The following is a 22486-nucleotide window of genomic DNA, read 5'->3' on the forward strand; positions in this document are numbered from 1 at the left end:
GAGAACTACAGGTACCAGAATGCACCGCGGCAGCGGTGGCGTCGTGCAACTCCTTGTGAGATCGGTCTATTGCTCTCTTGTTCCATTAAAAATACCAGCGCGTCAGCGGGGCGGTATCATTTTAATTCTTGATATCACATCACGTCAGGCCACAAAGTAGTCATATAAACAAATCAAATCTACAGATGTCACTGGCAAAACAGTAAGCTACAAAAAGCATAGAAGACGAGGTCTCTTCTCTTCAAAATCGTCTGACTCTCCTCCTCCCCCCCCCTCCCCCCCCCCCCCCCCCCCCCCCCCCCCCCCGGGCGTTGCGTTGGCCCTCGATCTTTCACGTATCGGCTATCTGGCCCCCAGGTGTGTTAGAGACGCAATGTTTGCATTAATTCATCATATCTTGACAACAGGTAGCAGAGTGTAGGAGTAAGCACTTTGGCGCCGATGGCGCAGGAATCACATCACTGCGACGAGCCATCCTTTGGTCGACATTGTCAGAAAACACCCAGTAAACAGTTTCGTTCTTCGAAAATAAAATAGCGTGAAATGATTTCCTTCTTCTAGAGTTTCAATTGTCGTCTGCTTTTTCGCACGTCTCAGCCTCAAACTCGTGTTTTGAAAGCACCCCTTCCATCAAATAGCAGATATATGTCGCAATGTGTTCCGGTCTGTCAACTCCTCGGCACATTTTTTTTTTTTTTCTTCTCCAGGCATCATTTACGAGGAAGCTCGATTCAGCTCCATAAATTAGACCACTTTAATACCGGTGTAGCAACGACCATCACAAAAAAACACACGAGAAACGCGAGTAACGTTTGTTTATAATAAACAACAGGCCTACAAGCTACAACCAAAGACACATTCCGCAGCAGAAAACTGTAGCCTTGCCTCTGTCTGCCTTGAATCGGAACTTGCCTGATCTCCAATAGCTTCGTTTGATTTACTGGGTCGTCCCAATCGCATATTTGTACCGTGAAAAAAAAAAAAAAAAAAAAAAAAAAAAAGATTGTCAACATTTTTTTAAATATTGGCACAAAGAAGTGTGTTTAATTGCGTATTGAGCCATGTAATTTTTTAGTAGTAGCTTTTGATCGAGGCATGCTAATAATAATAATAATAATCTTTATTTCTCCCCGCACGGTGGAAGTGCACTAGGAAGGTCAAAGACCCGTACCAATAGGCCTAGTAGGCCCTTGATCTTTGATATTGATATGCACCACCTTGCCACACATTGGTAGTGATTTAGGGTCCCGAAGCACGTCAAATAACTTTCGATATTTACTTAGAGTGGGTTCGGTACCTCGGGCCATTGCTGCGAAACCAATGCCCCGAGTTTCAGTACATCCCCACCCAAGCGTTCAGGCGATCGTTCAGTCTCCACAGTCGCTGGCCCCAACCCATGTCGCGCCACGGTCTGGGCGCTTCGTCCACGGCATCCGCGGAACTGTCCGGCTCCGTCCGAGACTCCTCCCCCACCATGAAGAAAGAAATTATGCGGCGACGGCACATGGGACAGGCGTCCAGTTTGGAGAAACAGGCGCCGCACACGCAAGTGTGACGGCAGGGTAGCAGTGCGTGCGTAGCAGACGATGCCTGGCAGACGACGCACAGAGGCTCCGGGTTGCTGGGCTCGTTTGACGACCTTGCGTCCTGGTTGCCAACTGCTTCTTCCATGGGAACGTAGAGTGGCTGGGTTGAGCAGGGTCAGAATCTACTAACCTTTATTTATTAATTTAGCCTAACCCTCAAGGCCAGAAAGTTGGGGGGGGGGGGGGGGGGGGGCGGTTAGGCATTCCCCTCCCCCCCCCCCAAGAAAAAAAAATTCTAGCTTTGCCACTGGTACGAACATGCAAAAATATAGAAGGGTGATTTCAGATAAGATCGACCAAAGGGTGGCTGGTCGACATTTTTAAATCAACTGATGTTTTTATATGACATTGTCTAGTGTCTGGTATAAACGAATCCACACTTAGTTTTGACCAGAAAAAAAAATTTGGAGACAAGAAAAATCGTAAGGCAGGGAGAGGTGGACAGTTGCAATAACGCGCACTGATGGAGGGGGCAAGTTTGAAAGTGAATTAAAACAATAAAATTAGGAGAATTTTAAAACTTTTTACAAACAAACTATGGGTACAACTTGCTTGTAATATAAAGTAATAATATTTATTAAAAATTTATTTAGTTTTCTAAAAATTGCCAAACATGCCTGCTCGAACGACAAATGGCAAACTTTGGAAATCTGTATCTCATGAAATAATTTAATCATTATTACATAACTTGAGACATTATTTTACTAATATATGGCTATTATTGAAAAAATAAATAAGGTATCTGAATGACACAATAGTTACAATATATTTAGGCAAACATGGGAAAAAAATCAAACAAAGAAAAATTTCAATGCGAATAAAAAAAAAAACACCACCTTCGATTTTTTTAAAATTTGGGTACCCTGTTATACTCTATTTCGGCATTCATTTCTATTAAAAACATGTTGCATCATTGCACTGTGAAAGAAGAAACAACTCCCCAAAGTAGGGTCCTTTTTCAATGCCTACACTTAGCAGTGTCCTATACAAGAAGTGACTCTGAGTTCCAGTTTCATGAAACTTGCACAAATCTTTTATATACATTTATTCAGATGAGGTCATTGATGAAAAGAGCGATCGGTCACACAGTAAAAGGGAGGAGAAACTATATACAGCATTTTACATAAGCGTACAAAGTGGTATCATATTAGAGACTAATGATTTGAGAAAAGATGATGCAGTGTAAAGTTGTACCTTCCGGTATATTTTACATCTAGAGTAAAATAAATAACTTTACTTCCACACACAAAAACAAAGATATAATAGTAAAATATTTAGGTTGGCTGTGTATTTACGATTACAAACAATTCCAGGTGACGGATGCCATAGTGCCTAACTGGAGCAGCTTCGATGCTCTCGGTGTATGAATGAATCGTGGCAAGCCGATATATTTTATCCTGCTCGAGGATAACATTTCGGGATTGTTTTTTTATAGTGATCAGATAAAAATTATTAGTAACCACCAACAAAAACAGTAGGTTAAATACCCCGTGAAGAAAAATGTGATAAATAAGATGTCCCTGCATTCAAAATGAGCAGTCCTTGGGAAATCAAATTCGGCACTTTATGCTAAGGTTTTCCTCGCTGTACCCATTTAATAAAGTTGCTTCCAAGCAGATCCGACTGTCCGTGCTACATATACGTCACAGGTCCCTTCTGTTGATGACTTGCTGAGCCGCCACGCGTGCCAAGACTGAATGCCAGGGAAGGCGCGCACCGTCAGCCACTCTTCTTTTTTTTTGTTCACGGTACCGAACAACCTCATTTTCGTCCAGATATACAAGATGCACGCCTTTCAGTTTCTTTGATAGAACGCTCACCATTGTTCTGGCCGTCTGAATTGCGCTTACTGAACGTTCTCTCAGGTTGTTCAGCGTGGCCTGGTGCTTCACGAGTCCGCCAACTCCGTCACATGCATTTTTCCCATGTCCAGATGCAGAAAATAACCACTGGGCTTGTGGGCAATCGTCCTTTGCAAATTGGTGAAGCTGGTAGCGATTCTTGAAATGACTGGCGGCGCCGTCACTTACGTACGTCACGTAAGAGTATACCGCAACGTTGTCTTCAACCCACTCCTTCACTTTTTCTAGAGCCAAGCAAGCGTGAGCGGCGTCGTGACACAGGTCCTCACTGATGATGGCAAAGCTGTTTGTAGATTTTCTTGTCGTCACTACACATGTAAATATCGAAACTTGTTTTTTTTTTTTCCAGTGATATGCTTGCACTTCGTCAGGAAGCACGATGGTCCAGTTTTCAGCAAAGTCAAAATGAAAGACAATGCTCCCGCGTTGCATGCACTGTTTTTCATCGTAGATCGCTTTACCTTGCGTTTGCCGGATATGGTTGTGAAGTACCCAACTTCCAACCGTCACTTGGATGACTTTTAGGAAAGTCTCAGGTTCCAAACTTTTTTTCACAAGGTCGCCGGACTCCCATGTTGCAAGCACAATCTCTTCATCCTCCGGGATATCAAGTTCCTGGAGTGTAAGAAACTGGCCTTTTGGGCAGTGATCACAGTGTCCTTGAAGGCACAGTTCTGTTGCTGGGTCGCACAGAAATGCCGAGTTCATTTCACCAGTGTTGAATGTTGAGCCTGTAACGTTCTCTAGAGCGGCAATACAAAGATAATAATTGGCGCAGCGCACACAAACGCACACTTCCTGGTGTGGAATACATTGGACCCATCTAGGGCGCAACGAATAAAATTTCGTTAGCCCAACGCCGGAATCGGGATGCTTGTCTTTTTATATACGGAAGGCCTCTCGTATTGAGCGTGTCATGAAGCGCTTTGGCACGAACGTTTTCTCTCCGTTGAGCATGACAGAGATGACGTCCTTCTGGTTGGGACTTTGGCGCGAACATTGTAGCTCGTCTTTCGTGAAGTACTCTAGGGCAGCAGACAGGTTCTCAGGGCTCACCTTGCACCTCGTGTAAGGATCCGGCTCATATTACACGCCATGCTTTTCCTTGAGTTTTCGGGATTTACTGATGAGGTACATTGAGGCCTGTGGAATCATCTTTTGAACCTCATTCTTCGTCAGTGTTGACGGCAGGAGTGTAAGCAGTTGACAACGTTCCCGGAGAGAGGTGGCGGTTTCAAAGGCCTGCCGAAAGTTGTCCACCCACTCAGTGCATGTGGAGCATGTTGGTTCGGACGACCCCGATGGTGCGTCCCTGTCGTACGCAATATGTAGCCTTGAGCGTATATTCTTGACAGCAACCTGCTCCAGTTCTGTCTGCTTTCTCTTGACATAGGCAGGCCTGTCCCGACTTCTTACGACGCTTGGTTGTCTCAGCGGCGACACATCTGTAGGTAGTATGCTGCGATTTAGATCTTCATTTGCTTCTTCAGCTGGCACAAATATGTCAGGGCACTGCTCTGAGCTTCGCATCGAGATCTCCTTAGTGATGTGCATGAAGCAATGGTAGCACAGGTAGTCCGTCGCACTCACTTTGGTGGAACAGTCAGGCGAAAGAATTTGCTTCAACGAGTTTAGGTCCAACTCGCCAACACTTGGAAAATTCCGCTGCTTTGGTATAGTCTTTTTGTGTTTGCAAAAGTAATCTGCACAAAACACTCGTTCGGAGCTCCAGGACGTCTTCATAATGTATACATAAATAATAGAAATTAAACCCCAACTGATGGCATATAATTGCCAAGTGAAAGAACTACTGGGTGCACAAGTGACAAGTCCGAGGCTGAGGAGCTCACTCACTGCAAACATACATTTGAAAAGAGAGGTCACAACTGAGGCTGTCGGCAAAGCTTGATCCACGTCAAAGGAAGAAAGAGGGAAAGTCTCCAGACAAAAAATTGTGGTCAGCGGCCTTCGAAAAAGACTTACCGGAATCGCACTGTCGTCCCTCCACGCGCTGATATGAAAGCACCCGAGCTTCTACCACGTGGTTCATGACACAGCCTGAGCCATGTCGGCGACCGGTTCGCGAGGGGTTGGCGGTGGGGTTACGTTGATGGTCACTCGGATTAGCCCTTGCTGTACTGAGCTACCGCCTGCAGTGCCTTATCGCCGGCTGGTGTCAACAACGAGAACACACACACCCTGTCTACACCAAAACTACAAGCGTTCACCGCACACGCGTCGCCGCCGCTTTTAAGCTTTTGTGAAATTGCTTTCTTTTGCTGCGGAGAACCGCCTTATCTTAACTACGCGCCTGAAATCCTTCCAGGCGGGCGTACACAATATCAAGCGTTTCGAGAAATGCCCGTGGAGTAGAACTATGGGAAAATTCGGAGCCCGCGATGTCGATATCGTCGCCGTTGTGTTAGTACGCCGTCGCGTACTGCAGTCCCCCGTTGGGGGAGGGGGGGGGGGGGGGGCGGTCTTACTACGATAACATGGCGACAGCGTTTACACTCTATGTATTTACGCGAGGCTCGAGTATTTGGGGATAATGCTGCCGGTTGGTGTGCCCCTTTGTGCCTGATATTATCGCCCGTGACGCCAGCGAGTGAGATGGCGACAGGCATGACTGCTCAGTAAACAGGCGTCGGCGGCCATGTTTTGCTGGTTGAAGCGAACCCCCTTGTCCTTGACAGCGAGCGGGGAAATGCGAAAAAAAGATTGTATCGGCCGTTTTGCCAGAACTAGCGACGAGTGTCGTCTGCGGTTTCCGGCAACTATTTTGCCATAATCGTGAGCTTAGCGAGGAAATGATTTTTGCTAGCCACAGAACACTACCACGCAGAAAGGGAATGCTTGAACATGTTTTTGTTCTGGATATATATCAGGGATATATATGAGAGAGAGAGAGATGAAGGTAGAGCGGAAGAGGGAATAGCATATAGTGTCGCAGGAGAATAAAGTAAACAAAGTTCCTAGTGGCCGATGGCTGCATGATCTTTTCTCGGATCACTAGTCCGTAATATGATACCTCTTTGTACACAGTAGTTTCTCCTTAATTTAAGTGTGTGAACGATTTCTTTAGTTATCATTGGCCTCATCTGAATAAAAATATATAAAAGATGTGTGTTGGTTTCATGAAACTGGAACTCAGAGTCAGTTCTTGTATAAAACACTGCTAAGTGTAGGCTTTGAAAAAGGACCCTACTTTGGGGAGTTGTATCTTCTTTCTCAATAAAATGATGCAACATGTTTTTAATGGAAATGAATGCCGAAATAGAGTATAACAGGTTACCTAAATTTAAAAAAAATCGAAGGTGGTGTTTTTTTTTTATTCGCATCGGAATTTTTCTTTGTTTGATTTTTTTTCCATGTTTGACTAAATATATCCGAACTATTGTATCACACAGATACCTTAGTTATTTTTAAAATATGAGCTATATATTAGTAGAATAATATCTGCAAATTATATCATAATGATTAAATTATTTCATGAGATACAGACCTCCAAAGTTTGCCATTTGTCGTTCGAGCAGGCATGTTTGTCAATTTTTAGAAAAATAAATAAATTTTAAATAAATATGATTACTTTATATTACAAGCAAGCTATCCCCATAGTTTGCGCCTAAAACGTATTAGAGTTCTCCTAATGTTATCGCTTTAGTTATTCACTCTCAAACGGGCCCCCTCCATCAGTGCGCGTTAATGCAACTGTCCACCACCTCATGCCTTACGATTTTTCCTGTCCCCAAGTATATTTTCTAGTCAAAACTAAGTTTGGATTCGTTCATACCAGACACTAGACAATAACATATAAAAACATCAGTTGATTTGAAAATGTCGACTAGCCATCCTTTGGTCGATCTTATCTGAAATCACCCAGAAACATTAATAAACTCGACCATCAAAGAACAACACATAATTACACAAGAAAGGGATCAATAACGTTCGTATAGCAAAGATTGAAAGAACAGGTCAATTGATAGCATTGAAACAATACTACTGGGTAGTCGATTCCATTCAGCAATAGTATGTGTAAGAAACAAGTAGAGGGAATTTCCGAAAAACCAGAAGCGTGTTTTTCGGCCCGCACAAATAGACTATGCATCGCAGAAAGCTCGAACTCAGTAAGAATCTGACATAAGGGTTGGGATAGAACGTAAAAGTTTGAGACATGAGGTTACCTTGATTAAAAAATAATTAAAAAAACCCCCAAAAAAGAAATCTTTATGAGTTGACGTCTATCTAAGCCTAATATCGTTAAAACAAGAAATTGCGCCGTAAAAACATGTAACATAAAAAAAAAAACTCGGCAAGAAAGAGGATAGTATTCACTTCCTTGCTGACAAGCTTTTTTTTTTTTTTTTTTAGAGCGCAGCTCTTAGGCGCTCGTTTCCGGCTTGAGCGGCGTCGCCGTCGGCGTAACCGCAAGGTCATGTGACCCCCAAGGTCACGCGACCCCCCTCCCCCGAAGTCACGTGACCCCCCCCCCCCCCCGAGGTCAGGTGACCCCCCGGAGCATATTCAAGAATGAGGGGAGGAGGAGGGGGAGGGGTCTACCCTCCCCTCAGTACCCTTCCCTCCTCCTCCTCAAGAGCTGCGCTCGAATTCGGCGTTACAGGAAGTTGTAAACGGCTTTCACTTTTTTTTTCTCACTAAAATAGGTACTACAGGCTTCCACAGCGTCACTTCTTGTTTAGATTATATTAGGCTCAGATGAATGTCGGCCCATAGAGACATTTTGTTTTTCTTAATTATCTTTTGATCTGGGTGACGTCATGTTTTTAAACTTTCGAGTCCAATCCCAACCGCTAGCGTCACATTCTCACGAAGTTCGACCTTTCTGCGAGGCTTAGTTTATTTACCGAAGCCGAAAAACGCGGTTCTTGTTTCTCGGAAACTCCCTGTATTTAAAAACATTACTTTTGCAGATGGACTCTCCATGGGTGTAGGAACAAATGGTCCCGGAACAAATGGCCCAGAACAAATGGTCCCGGAACAAATGGTCCCGGAACAAATGGTCCCGGAACAAATAGTCCCGGAACAAATGGTCCCGGAACAAATGGTCCCGGAACAAATGGTCCCGGAACAAATGGTCCCGGAACAAATGGTCCCAGAACAAATGGTCCCAGAACAAACGGACCCGGAACAAACGGTCCCGGAGCAAATGGTCCCGGAACAAATGGTCCCGGAACTAATGGTACCAAGTCCAAGGTAGGAAAAAATAGTCCCATAAGAAGATTGTTTTGAAACTAAGATATACCATGCAATATACTTCATCCGTTATGCGGTAAAAAAATTTCAAAACTTTTTTCTAAAAAAAAAAAAAAAAGGTGTGTTAGAGACAGCTAAATACTTTGCCTAAAAAGTTGATTCTAAAAAAAGATGACCACAATTAGAAAAACAATGCACACTCTCTGAAACAAACACACTCAGTACTTGGAACACTAAGGTTGAAAAGGCAATGAAATAAAATTGGTGAATACACACATTGTCCGCCACTCGTCATAAAAAAAAACAAAATAAATAAAGGTAAAATGAAGCAATAGTAAACAGTGTTAGTGTGTTAAATGCATTTCTTTTCTAAAAGATAAGACATGCAAGCTTATTTCAGCTTAGGAATAGCACACCATGACACTAATGAAACAGAAAGGAATGAGACATAGTAAACCATACCTGTAAGGCACAGGTTCGGCCACTGGCCTGCTTCATGTACTGCGTAACGATGCCAGTGTCCATTTTACATACGTCGTCTGCTATGTGCACGGCACTCAATAGAGCAACCTGAAGGTAAACAAAAATCCGCATATCTCTTTTTCTTTTCCTAGAAAATGCAAAGAACTTAATGACATTCCCCGTGAACGTTCGGCTCAATGGCTAAGGAACTGAGTGTCTTGACACAAGCAAATTCGTCCCATTCGCTAACAATGCCGAGATGAAAACAGAAATACTGCAGAATCCCATTAACACCTTAATTTTCAATAGGGTTTCGGTATAAGGAACCCCTGAGAAAAGGAACCTATTCAGACGTTATACGTTCTTTGTTCAAAATACTCCTCTCCAACAAGTGTTCCGAAAATTGGAGCATGTGGAGCTTGCTGCAGAACCCAGGGGTCCTGGGTTCAATCCTGGCCTTGCCCGTTTCAGTCTAGATGAAAATTGTACCAGCGTGCAGTTGTGTACCACTACACTCAATGTACCGGATGAAAGGCTACAAGCGCGAGCTGCTTGCTCAGGGCACGGTCTCGGCGGTACAAGGCTAGCAGTTGTACTCCACTGGCTAAATTTCTCATTTAGAGCAGACACTAGATGCCCACTGGTAATGACTAACATCATGCTTTCTAAACATACACGACACAATTAATTTTAAGAGTGCCAAAAGCAGCCATGAAGGTGGTCAAAACAAAATTAAGAGTAGCAGAATTGGAAGCTTGGGATGAAATTATTACTGTCTCCATTCGGGAACACTGGGGAGACAGCTGAAATAGTGAAAACTTTCCCAACGTGCCGACACTCACCACTTGGGTGTCTTCACAGTTTGAGGACACACCATCCCGCATCATTACGACAACGAGCGGAAGCCTTTGCCTCGGAGAGTTTCCCAACTTCGAAGACTCTATCGGAGCACACGGGACGGCTCTGAAACGCAGGCCTTCACAGGAATCCGATCTAACGCAACAGGTTCAAAGAAATTAAGCTTAACAGAATGAAAAGCTGGATGAGTTCGTGAGTATTTATGGTGGAAACAGTGCAAACAGAGACGAGATTGGACAGGGCCAAGCACTGTGCTTGGTCCTAGTTTGCTCTCTTCTTTCGTACCCGTCTCTATACCGATCGCGCAGTGAGGTATGGTTCGGCAGTAGCACTATCTTATACGGCATTTTCGCAGATTTGAGACCACCCCGGGCACAATCATCGGATCCAATTTCGAGCTTGAACGTCCGAGTGTTTTGCTGAACTGGGGCGCAGGGCTTAGCCTGCCCAAAGTTGCCATTTCTGGCCACCAGCTGCCGCGCTGACTATCGGCCGACCGAGTCACCTTCTGTACACTGCCCTGGGGCTGCTAGCGTTGTTTCCACAATAAAGGTCAAACAGGAGATGAAAAAAGTGCCAGATCATCATAAATTACTGGTCAATAGACCCTTTCACAAATTCAGTGCCATCTAGTGGCTGAAATAATAGTTCGAATTGTTGTATGCTCATGGCGGATAAAATCTGGTACCTATTCATCAATGGTAAACGTACGAAAGTTACGGTCTTTCTCAATAAACAGTGATTTCTCTATTTGCTTCAGTTTCAATGATGTCAAGAAACTAACACTCGGCATAAGGCGCTTAAAGTTGAATAACCCTGCTGATAAAATTAACATTTCATTGTCACGAGCTGTCTGGGGCGTGCTGAAACCGAGCATTCCAAGGACCTCCATGACAGCCTCAGATGTGTAGTGCATAGAAGATTACCAAGTCTCGTCACGGTGACATTGAGAAACAATACAGCGAAATAATGTCTGGATGCTCAGGCTCTGCATCGGTTTCTGTCTTCATATTCTTTCCTCACCAGCCATCAAAAGCCCTCCATTCGCATGTACAGATGATGCACACTTAGATGATGATAGCTATCGAGGTGGCGAGACTGAATTTCAGAAAGGGTCTAATGAACACAGTTGTAAGTCGAAATACCTGACTGACAGAGCATGACAGTGCTGCTTTGTCGGATGAATAATAAAGAAGGCTTCGGCATCGAACCGCACCCATCCCTACCCACAACTCATCCGAACATAGGCAGCATGAATTCTTGGGGTGGGCATACTTTTGAGCTGTCTTTCCTCGAAGAACGAAAAGCAGACGTGTAAAGATTTGTACTCTGAGCCAGTGGCGTGACTAGGGCCAACGGCACCCGGGGGTAATGGCCCGCTGTTACATACCCCCCCTTCACTACCTAGCTACACCCCCTGAGCGCTGCACCCGGGGCAATTCAACCTCCTTTGCCCATCCCTCTGTGACAACACTGCTCTGAGCTATCTAAATAGCGTTCATTCTCCGCCATCTTAGGTTTCATCCACCTCCTCTTCATATTTTACTGTTTTCCTTTAGCACACTATGCGAAGCATAAGTTTGTCTGCTTCTTGCACAGAGGTTGCGACGGTGTTGAACACCGCGAGCTCTTATTGGCTGATTGAAAAAAAATAGTGGGTAGACCTCAAGGCATTTAGCATTGAGGTATTTATTTATTTCAAATACCCTTAAGGTAAGAGAATTGAAGAGGGGAGAGAGCTGTAATGTATTAACTATAAAGTGCACATATTAGTAATAACATTTTCAATCAGTGATGTTAGCAATCAAAGCGGGAAGGTGGTTCTAGTCTATAGATGTTTGTAGCGTAAAAGAATATTGAAATAATGAAGCTTTAAAATTTGGAATACCAACCTTATGGCTATGATCAATGCGAGCAGACATGTAGAATGGTGGAGTAATTAGTTTATGACGAAGGGTAACATTTTGATAAAATATTTTATGAAAAAGACACAAACGAGAAATTTTTCGGCAGTGAATTAGTAACAACAGACCTAAAGTATTTTTCCTGGTAGTAATGCTGGCAGTGTGATGATAGTTTGTCAATATAAAATGAGCTGAGAGGTTTTGAATGGATTCAACTAGAGCAATCAGTGACGAATGGGCGGGGTCCCACACAGCAGCAGCATATATTCTAATTTTGGATGGATTACGGTTTTGTACATGGTTAGTTTTAATGAAGACTGTTAACTACATGCTCAATATGAATCTTCCAAGAAAGGTTACAAGTCGTATGAACACCAAGATATTTGTAAACAGACAGTGAAGCAAGGGGATTACTGTTTAGATGACAAGCATGACACACCAATTGAGCATGTGACACTCTCATGAATTTGCATTTTTTAGTGTTTAGTTCCATTAGCCACTGATAACACCACAGTGATATAGAATTAAGGTCAGACAGTAGAAGAGTAGTGTCAGATATGTCGGTTATTTTCCGGTATATTATGCAATCGTCAGCAAAGAGGTAAATAGAAGAAAACAAGTTCTGCACCGAATCATTAATGTAAATAAAAGAGGAGTGGGCCAAGCACTGATCCCTGTGGGATGCCTGAGGTGACTGGAACAGTACAAAAATTTGTATTATTAACAGTAAAAAATTGTAGGCAGTTAGTTAAAAAGGCATGAATCCAATTTAATATATACAAGAGTCAATGTTAAGTGATTGTAGTTTATGAAGGAGTTTGTGGGAAACTTTATCAAAGGCTTTTAAAAAAATCCAATAATACAATCATTTTCATTATGATTATGAAGAAAATTATGGAGATCATGCGTGAAGGATAGTAGTTGCGTCTCACACGAAAAATATTTTCTAAAGCCATATTGTGAACTTGTGAAGAAGTCGTTAGTTTCAAGATAATTTATCAACTGCGAGTAAATGATGTGTTCAAATCTTTTACATGGCACACCTGTTAAAGAAATTGGTCAATCATTGGATGGGTTTCGTTTTTTGCCAGATTTATGTATCTAGCCACTATCCTTTCAATCAAAGTAAATCGGAGATCGGCGTCATTCTGTGGTGTAACAGCAACTCCCGCAAAACAAGCAAAACAAGCAAACAAGCAAACAAGCAAAACAAGCTCTCTGCACACACTCCAGGGCTTTAGTTTTGATCCTTCCTAGGATAGCACGAAATAATATTTGACTGCACCGAGCTCGGTGATGTTCTCGGTCCTTGATGATGAATTGACTTCAGATTGAATTGTTGTTTGGTTGTATTTCTGACCCCATACACCACCTCATGTTTACAAACAAACCGGAGCGCTCCTAGCGAACGCCACCGACACCGCGCATGTGCGATGGGGGTGTGGGCAAGAAGCTCGCCGTCGCCCATAAACAAACCATTGGAATGAGATGCTTTCGGCGTCGGTGTGGCGCTCTTCTTCGCGTTGGAATAGTTGATCTGACGTCTTCCTGGCAATGTCCGACTACTTGAGCGGCCTCAGCGAAATTAACGAGGCTCGTTACATTGCAAAACTCGGCGTGAATAGTATAACATGCGGCGATTAATTCCACGTAGACGCTGCAGAGTGGACGCTAAAGCACAAATTCACATGGTGAGGTCCTGCTCCCTTTTTTCAGTCATGACGTCGCTCGGGCTGCAAAAGCCTGAACCGAAGCAGAGGTGTCGACGTCGATACTGAAAATTGCAAGCAGAATCGGACTGAGTGAATCAGGCATAACAAGTCGGTGATGGCCACTGGTAACAATTATCAACATCTCCTTATATCTACTGTTTACACCGAGCCCACTTACCGGTAGCAACCTTCAAACTTAAACGTCTTTTGAGGTGTGCACTTCTTATCGCAATTACCGGGTCAATGTTTGGTCTACGGGCCGCTGTCGTCTGAACGAGCACACGACAAGCAGAAACGTTTGAGAAAGCAGACGACAGCACGAACGATGAGGTGGCCGTTTGAACGTGTTGACGCACTGAACGTAGCCCGCAGGTGGTCCGTGCAACTTGGCGGTCTTCCCGCGTTCATGTTGGAACAAAACAAATAAATCTGATGACCTCAAGTATCCGTGAATTCAATCCAAAGTGCTTTCCACCTAAGCAATCGTGGTCCGACGGCTTCTGTTTTTCCTTTTTCACGGCCCCTATTCACGTTCTCGGACGAACTGAGCAGGCAGAAAACGCATGAAAATTGACCTTCAAACCTTTCCCGACTCTTTTGGTAAGGCCTCAGTCACGGCGTTTTGACGAGAAGGCAGGTTTTTGTCTGGTTTCTTCCAAAGTAACACAGGAATGCACGTGCCCCATGGCGGCTTCCACCCACAGCCCCAGACCGGAAGTGTGCCCGACGCGCCACCACCGCACCATGACGTAACAGAGATGAGTTTGTGTATAAGGACTGCAAAAGAGAGCCACAGAGCCCCGTAGACCTTTTCGAACCAGGACCATGTCGTCTGGTTTGATCTCTGGGAGTGCGCTCTGATGCCGTGTTGTAACTTTGTTGCATTGTCGATCTGTACTTTTTCTGCGAGAGTGTGGGTCTCTGTCGCTCTTGCAAGACGACTTTGCCAGTGAGGCCCAAGGTATGGTCAGCCATCAACCACGGGATTTCTCCACAAGCAGCAAAGTGTGGCCTGCAGCCTAGTCCTACTGTCTGGGAGTCGTTGTGGTGTGCTACAGATGCTTCAGGTGGGAACTGCTTGACGTCTTACATCAAGGAAGCAGTTCCTTCCTTGATGCCTCAAAGAAGGAACTGCTTGATGTCTCATATGATCCTCTCGGCCAGCGAGTTGGCCTCTGTACGCTAAGGAGCAGGGAAGCTCAGCTCCATGCCTCTTGCATCCGTCCTCACTCTAAGCTTCTTGCTTCAAAATGCTGGGCTATTGTCTGCAACGATGATCTTGGTGCTGCTGACGACTTCTCGCTCCACGAGTAAAATGACTGAGTCTGCATCCTCCATGCCAGCTTTGGTGGCCACGGATCGTGTACATTCGTCGATGGTGACAAGAAATGCTTACCGTAGAATACTGCGCATCTGCCCACTCCACACTAAGCGCCCATTCCCAAATTTGCAAGATCTGAAAAAAAAATATGCACAGTACATTGATATGTAAAACTGATGACCAGACAAGCGCCCATCCCCCGTTTTTTCGCGATTATCTCTAAAATTTGAGTGGGCGCTTGCCCGGTATTTTACAATATGTTCTCTTGACACCTTTAACTTTTCTTTTTAATTTCTGCAAAATCGTGGTGAATGTTCTCAAAGGGTACCTTAGAATAATTAGGCACCACCACTTGATTCCCGTCAATATTTGGCCTTGTTTACTTGGCATGCATAGCATGTTCTAAAGTGGTTGTTGACGTCATTCCTCGTGTTCTTCCATGTGAACCGTCTTGTCAGTTTCCAGCAGGCACATAGCCAGGAATTTGATTCGTGGGGGGCACGCCCATAACAAAATGGAAGATTTTTTAGGGGGGGGGGGGGGGTGGGGAGGGCAAGGAGGCCGGGACCAATAGTCCCCCCCCCCCCTCGTTCCCTACCTCCCTCCCCCCTTGGGCAATGTGCCTGGTTTCCACCAAGTTTTCCAGAATCCACTGTGGCCTCGAGATTCAGGGCCATCGTGGCAGAGTTGTAAGACAGTGGGTATACTGGACTCGGGCATGTTCAATCATTCATTCTTGAGCTCCATGTCTTTGGTACCTATGCTCAGATGATTGATGCCTCCCTCAAGGGTTTCCTTTGGGATGTGAAGTCTTGATAAGGCATCTGCATCAGGAAGCTTTTTTCCAAGTTGTTGGGTCACGTCGCATGTAAATTTCTGTACATCGCTGATCCACCTGGTGAAACGTCCCTTCGGCTGAGACAGGTCCAGGAGATGGGTCAAGGCTTGACTGTCTGTGAAGAGCTTCAAATGTCGCCCTTCGAGATAACCTTGAAAGTGCCTGAGAGCCGTGACCACTGCAAGAGCTTCTTTTTTTGTTGTTGCAGTTTTCTTGCGTTTTTGAGAATGTATGGGAGTAGTACTATCCAATGACATTGAGTTCATGATTCAAAGGTTCTGTTATCTGCCTCTGGTAGAGAACGGCTGTTCAAACTGTACACAGTTTGAACAGCAGGTAGTAGTCCGGCAACACTAGGACTGGGTCCGACGAGATGATCTTGACCAACTCCCTGTATACTTGTTCGCATTCATTTGACCAGGTAAATGAGACTTTATTTTACGTAAAAGCAGTAAAGCACTTCGTTTTGATAGCATAATTTTTTATGAAAGCCCGGAAAAGTCCAGACTGCCCAAGATGTGCAGAGTGCTAGTTTTACGGTTTTACCCATTGTGAGATCCCTTGCACCGATTCTTCTTTGGTGTTTTTCATCTGTCCATCGGACACTCATTGTAGGAAGACCACCGTATTCTGAAAAAATTTGCTTTTCTTAGAGTTCATCTTTAGTTTTTCTCTACTTGGTGCTTCAAGAAGTCTAGATACATGGTCGGCATGCTGTTGTTTCGTTCGATGATGATGTTGTCTACGTATATGTTACAGAACTGACCCAAGAAAGACTTTTAAACACTGTTCATAATTTTCTGAAACCAGGCTCCAGAGTTTTTCCATCCAAATGAAGGCCTGTTATACTCGTACATGTCAAAGAGGGTTACGAAGGCTACAAAATGTTTGGTTTTCTCTTGTAGAGAGACTTGCCAATAATCTTTGCGAAGATCGATCGCTGACAACCACGAACATCCTCAGGTTTTGTTAATTATGTCGTCCAGCCATGGCACGAGGAAAGGGAAGAACTCTGGTTGGCCATTAATAAGACTGTGAGGAAAGGGCAGCGGAGGCAACCAAGCGCTGCGGCTGCAGACGATGCGTCAACAAAGCAGCTCTCCCGATCTCCCGTTGGCGCGGGAGCTTCAAGGGAGGGCGCCACGGATCCGTATTGTCATAGCTGTGAACTTCAATAGACTTCCCTGTGCGTACCTCTGCACTCATAATGCTCTCGTTGTTCCTCCCAATAACGATAATGGGGCTGTAGAGGATGATAGACGTGATTAGGTGAACAGTCTTGTTCGCAGTTGTTTCAGGTGTGTGCCTGAGCTGTCAAGTTTCTAGCCAAAAAATATTCATAAGGTGGGCTTTCATGGTTTGAGTTACGGTCCATGCAGACACCCTGCAGTGATTGCAACGGCTCCTCTATGGTAGTTGACGCTCTTGTGTAAACATGTTTTTGACTGCCGCTCTTCATTCCATGAATGATTAATGAAACAGAGGACATTTCTGGCAGTACAGGGTTGGCAAGATAGAGAAGCATTTGTTTCTCACAAAAATAACTGAGGCAATTACCTTCTCCATGTTTCTACAAAACTGCTTGGTCCTAGTGCTCATTGGCGTTTGTTTCAAATGACGTCGTAAAGCTTCTTTTCCAGAAGTCCCATGAGTGGCCTGCATGTTCGCAAATTCAAAGCTTGTATTGTTTCTTTGCATTTTCCGGTAGGAAGGGATGCAAGTTCTTTACTTTGTTTCCGCATCTTGTATATAGGTTTTTGTCACATGCACACTCGTAAAAGCCAAGCCAGACAGCAGCTGCCACCAAGTCGCCGTACAGTGTGACCGGCTTTACCAGTTTTACATTCACGTGTTGTCCTTGTATTGTTTCCGTCACAGCTCCAAGCATCTGTATCATTTGCTCATGTTGTAGCAGTTGTGTATGGAGGAGTTTCATAAGCACTGATATGTGATGCTCTCCTCAATCCCGGCTGCCCGACCGGGAGTTTTTCCAGGTTTCTCTAACCAAACGTTGGAAATCGTGAAACGTGATGTTCAATTTCAGGCTACCCTTTTGGACGAGTTCTGCCGATGATACTTTCTCCTTGGCAGAGAAGAGACAAGCGTGACAATCTCCTGGCTGTTAGGCACGCCTCCAAGGTGGACTGGTTTTTCGTCCATGAACTTCTAGCCTCTTGGTTGGTCTCGCTCATCCTGGATTATATTTATCTGGATCTACACTGTACGTGGGAATCCTAACGGCTGCATCAAATGTAAAGATTCATACTCCGAGCGATCTAAACTGTGTTCATTCTACCCCATCTTAGGTTTCGTCGACTTCTCGTTTATGTTTTACCCAGTTACATTAGCACACTATAAAGGGTGCATCACCTCTCGGGGTATTGCGGTAAACTCGACCCATGCATGAATCGCATCAAAATGTAAACTTTGTCCCGAGATAAGGATACTGAAAAAGTTCGCCTTGTTCCAAGGTGTGCTGCGACCAGAGTGTTCCGTCCACGCCACCCTCGAATAGGTCGATCCATCGCAGCTCGTTGCACCGGTGATAAGCGGAGCAATTCAAGCCCCAGTAGCATCTCATCTTGAATTGACATGTGGACGAGACTACCAGATCGATGCCATCTGTTCAACAAGAGAAAGCAACAACGCTACGTAAGACTCAAGCACTGTCGAGTCATACGCCATATAAATAAACCAATAAACGGGGTGCAATAAAAAAATTTCCCAATAATGTCTTAGCTGGTACGTGGTGCATTTAGGATTCTCGAATGTCACGAGTGCAGGTATGTTTTTCATCTGGTGCCACCTAAATACATTTTTTAGGAAACGTTTCACAGCACTTGGACCAATATGGTTTTTATTCTTTCTTTCCTACGACTGAATAACTCGTATTGCTACAGTTGGAACCGCTGACGGGGCTTACCCGATAAACTGGCATTGCCGCGATTTTCCACCGTGATGCTGAATGGATTTTCCACCTTGACCATGTGCTGTTGGTCTTTGGTTTGCGCTACGTAGGTCACTGATGACCCGGTGAGCATTGAATCTCTTCCGAATCTGTAAGAACCACGATCATGTCTCATCAAACGAACGCGATGAGCAGTCGCATTCAAAATCTGGAAAGAAAAAAACACGAAAAAACGAAGGTATCACGCGCACACCTAAAAATGACAAACAGGAGGAGTATCAAGCCAGATACTCCGATAGCTGCCGTCCAAGCTAAATCGTCCGGCGTCGCAGTTCGGATGTCCACATCCATTAGATTTTAAGAAGACCCCATTCGCAACAGCTGCAAACACCAGCGCGCGACCGCGCTACCACAAGAAAATGAAATAAAAACAAAACAAATGGACGCGTTCGTTTGCACGATTTCAAAGGCTGTTTAAAATTTTACTCGAGTGTATCTGAGTTACTCTATGCGGGTAGCTTACCCAGGTTGCCGGTTATCAAGCGTACCGAGATCAACTATACATTTCGTTTGTATGCCCTTGTCTTATTTCTATGTGCTTCGTTTTCTTCTTTCTGGGGGTCAGATTTTAAGTTTGTTTAAAATTTTAGTCCAAATAAGCCAAAAATTGTGGCTCTTCTAAACCGGCCTGGATTGGATAAGGGAAGGTTACCCTTAGTTACCCCAGTTACCCTCACTTGGGTCTGCTGGTTCTGCTGATGTGTTTAGGCGCGGCTTTCGCGGTTTCACCAGTTTCACCAGTTGGCAGTTTCGCTGGTTTCGCTTCGCTGTCTCGTGCGTCCCGTGGATTTGTCATTTCGTTTCCGTGTGAGTAACGACTCTTCTTATTTTTGTCTCCCTGAGATTCCTGATATCACTTGCGAAAAAGCCTGTCCGCTGTGTCAGCTTGTAATAGCGTCGCCCAAAACTCTTGGCATCCTAAACCTTACGATGTCGTATCACTATAGAGAGATATTTATATGAAGTTTATGTAGTTTAGGTACTGGCCACATCGAAGCCGTTGCCGCCCGTACACATGTGCCTAGTTCCCGCACGCGCACTATGGAACGCTGTCAAAGAGTCTTATCTGTGCGGGTCCATATCACAAGAGCGAATGACATTTTAGCGAACGGCGACATTTGAGCGAATGGTCGTTTTAGCGAATAACGGGGGCGCGCGTTAACCCATCCGTCGCGCTGCGCTTTACGCCGCTTCGCGGCGACAGTCTGCGGCAACTCATTACAAAAATATGAACTCACTTGGCCCACCCGAAAACGCCGCTTCGCGGCGTCCGACTCTTCGCTAAAGTGTCATTCGATGAAACGTGGGCGTTCGCTAAAACGTCATTCGATCAAGTGAGTGCCTCCCTATCTGTGCTTGAGCACGCGGAAATGCACCGCAAGACCAAGACGCGCTCGCGCCAACAGCTGTGAGAAGCTCCGCCTCCGGCACGTGGTCGTTGCCTCCTCTCTGTTTTGAGTGCGCATGCGACCATGTGTAAAGTGACCATATTCTTTGGGCCCCAAAGCGGGACGCGTATCGGGGGGGAGGGGGGGGGGGGGGGGGTATTGTGTTGCGAGACTTGAAAAGTTTTAATTTCGGTAACAAATCATACCTTTTAACTATTTCGTATACACCGTGTGCATTTCTTTTTCTTGCAATTTGCGTACTGTGTGACTTGCAGCTATCTAATACATTTGGTTTGAATATCCCTTTAGTATTAATGTATGTATTTATTTTTGTGTACTATGTCCATAGTATACTACTCACAGGTCATACGCCGATCAACCTTCAGCATCTTCTCTGTCGAGCATATCTTGTTCCTTGATCAGAGAAAGCACCCTCTCACCGGTGCGATCCTTTTGTTTAACCGAATCTTTCATCTATCCGTGGTTCGAGGAGCAAAAGCGGGACAAAACGGCGTCCCACAAGCACACTGGCGGGACAGCGGGACCACGGCCAGAAAAGCGGGACCTGTCCCGCCTAAATCGGGACGTCTGGTCACTTTAACCATGTGTCATGAAAGGCAGCAAACTCGCGCAAGAGGCAAATCAACCACTGAATTTTCAAGACGAGAACGCCTCGGAGCCTCTTTCGGAGGCGCCCTGGAAATACCATTCTCATCCCGCGCTTCACCATCCAACAGTTCTGCGTCCATTCGTAAAACGTAAAAAAAGATAAAATATTAAAGTTTCTTTTTATCATGGAGTCTCGACTGGTGCCCCATGCGTGCAAGCACTTGCAGCATGCGCGTGAAGACAGCTTTGGCAGGCCTGCAATAGACCCTTTGCAAAAATCTCAAAAGCCCGCGAGCGCCGCGCGACGAATGATGGGAGTCCTGGGTACCCCCTCCCACCGTCTTTCCTGCCGCTACCACGTGACATACTCAAGCAGGCACAGGTTACCAAGGCAACAACATTCGAGCAGCCCAGTTGGACCGTCGGACGAGCGACAAACTAACATCTAGATAACAAAGCCATAGCGCTGATCGAGATGTCATCAGTGAAGGTCACCGCTGGTCACAGATTGGACAGGACCATTGCATCAATGTTCGGCTAAAATTTGACTCGAAGTCGAGCGCTGACGCAGCACTCATTTTTAATCTGTGTTTGGCGTTGGCTTTCGTTGGTGACGCAGAAATGTCAGCACTATGGCCTTGTCCTCTGGGCGGTGTTGGTCGAGCGCATGGAAACGGGGGAGAGGGTATCGCATTTGCTATCTTGCGAGGCTGCCCCTTCCTCATCCTTCTCCTTTGTACCTGTGCCATTGCTTGCTGCACCCGCCAACGCTTTGTCAAACCTAGTCTAACCCTGCTACAGTTGTGCAATATAAGTGGATTCGGTGACACGGCTAGATATGAAGGTAAGTTACGACGAATAGCATATTTAAATAAGTGAGTAGCTTCATCCGTCGCGATGTGTTTATGCTTCTACAGATACGGTACGCCGCCAACGATGTACCTGTGGAATGGGTGCAACGGCTGCTGGCGTTAGCTTCCGCAATTTGCGCGCTGCCGCGGAGGTGCAATGAGGAAGCGCGTGATCTTACCAAGGATTCCCAAACTCCCCTACTATCGTGGCGCTGTACATTTTGTAGCATGTCTATTTCAAGTGCTTGCTCATGCCAGATGCCCTGTTTGCAATCGTCTCTACATAAAATCAAATATAATATTTTTCCTGTTTCTTTTTTTTTGAAAACAGCATTTTAGCTCGGACAGTGTGAAAGAAAACCTGCCAAGCCTGGAGTGTGTAAGCACTTGAGAATTAACTGGTAGGCTGGCTTTGGCTGTGCTTTCTTTCGCAGTCTTTTCTAAGGCTGTTTCTGTGTGGGGCGCAAGTTTTCATCTGCTTCCTGCCTAGGGGTTGAGGTGACGTTGAAATGCTGAGCTCTTATCGGCTCCTATTTGACGGATACTGGGTAGGCCTCGAGGCAGCTAGCATTAAGGTCTACCCACTATCCTTCCAATCGGAGCTCTGTTTTCTGACGTCTCTGCAACCCCTGCGCAAGATGCAGACGAACTTGCGCTCGGCATAACAAGCCAGCTTTGGTCTTCATCATTTTGGTCTTACACTGTATCGTCGCTCTTTCACAGAAGTCGCTTCTCCAGGGATGGCACCTCAGAGGTCTACAAAACGGGTGCGGGTGCCCGAAAGGAGCTGCGCAAACCCACGACTGCAGAACGAAGGTATGCGTCGAGCAAGTTCGTCCGCTTCTCGCGCTGCGGGTACAGTGACGTTTTAGTGCCAAATAGGATGACCACCTTCCTGCTAGCGAAATGCGGG

At 45.2% G+C, this 22486-nt stretch overlaps 2 protein-coding genes across 3 annotated transcripts in view; one reads left to right on the top strand and one right to left on the bottom strand.

Annotated features, from left to right (window-relative positions):
- Positions 1 to 1100: 1100 nt before the first annotated feature.
- On the bottom strand, positions 1101 to 19088 carry LOC8052254 (cell growth regulator with RING finger domain protein 1). The gene is made up of 6 exons (XM_002436027.5): positions 18919 to 19088; positions 18681 to 18814; positions 18205 to 18379; positions 9967 to 10117; positions 9125 to 9232; positions 1101 to 1686 (listed from the first exon to the last, which is right to left on the bottom strand). Exons 1-6 carry the CDS (start codon positions 19014 to 19016, stop codon positions 1333 to 1335), a joined length of 1020 nt encoding a protein of 339 aa, XP_002436072.3. The 5' UTR covers positions 19017 to 19088; the 3' UTR covers positions 1101 to 1332.
- Positions 19089 to 19345: 257 nt separating this feature from the next.
- Positions 19346 to 22486, top strand: part of LOC8052253 (G2/M phase-specific E3 ubiquitin-protein ligase) — a 46987-nt gene continuing 43846 nt past the window's right edge. The window contains exons 1-2 of one of the 2 annotated variants that reach the window (XM_029991669.4): positions 19346 to 19532; positions 22297 to 22389. In XM_029991669.4, the coding sequence (XP_029847529.2) occupies positions 22314 to 22389 (76 nt within the window). In that variant the 5' untranslated portion in view covers positions 19346 to 19532; positions 22297 to 22313. The remainder of the gene's footprint in view (positions 19533 to 22296; positions 22390 to 22486) is intronic. The other variant, XM_029991670.4, reaches the window with a different exon arrangement.

This window comes from Ixodes scapularis, unplaced genomic scaffold (genome assembly GCF_016920785.2).
Source record: "Ixodes scapularis isolate PalLabHiFi unplaced genomic scaffold, ASM1692078v2 PGA_scaffold10__122_contigs__length_95168666, whole genome shotgun sequence".
NCBI classification, from domain to species: Eukaryota; Metazoa; Arthropoda; class Arachnida; order Ixodida; family Ixodidae; genus Ixodes; species Ixodes scapularis.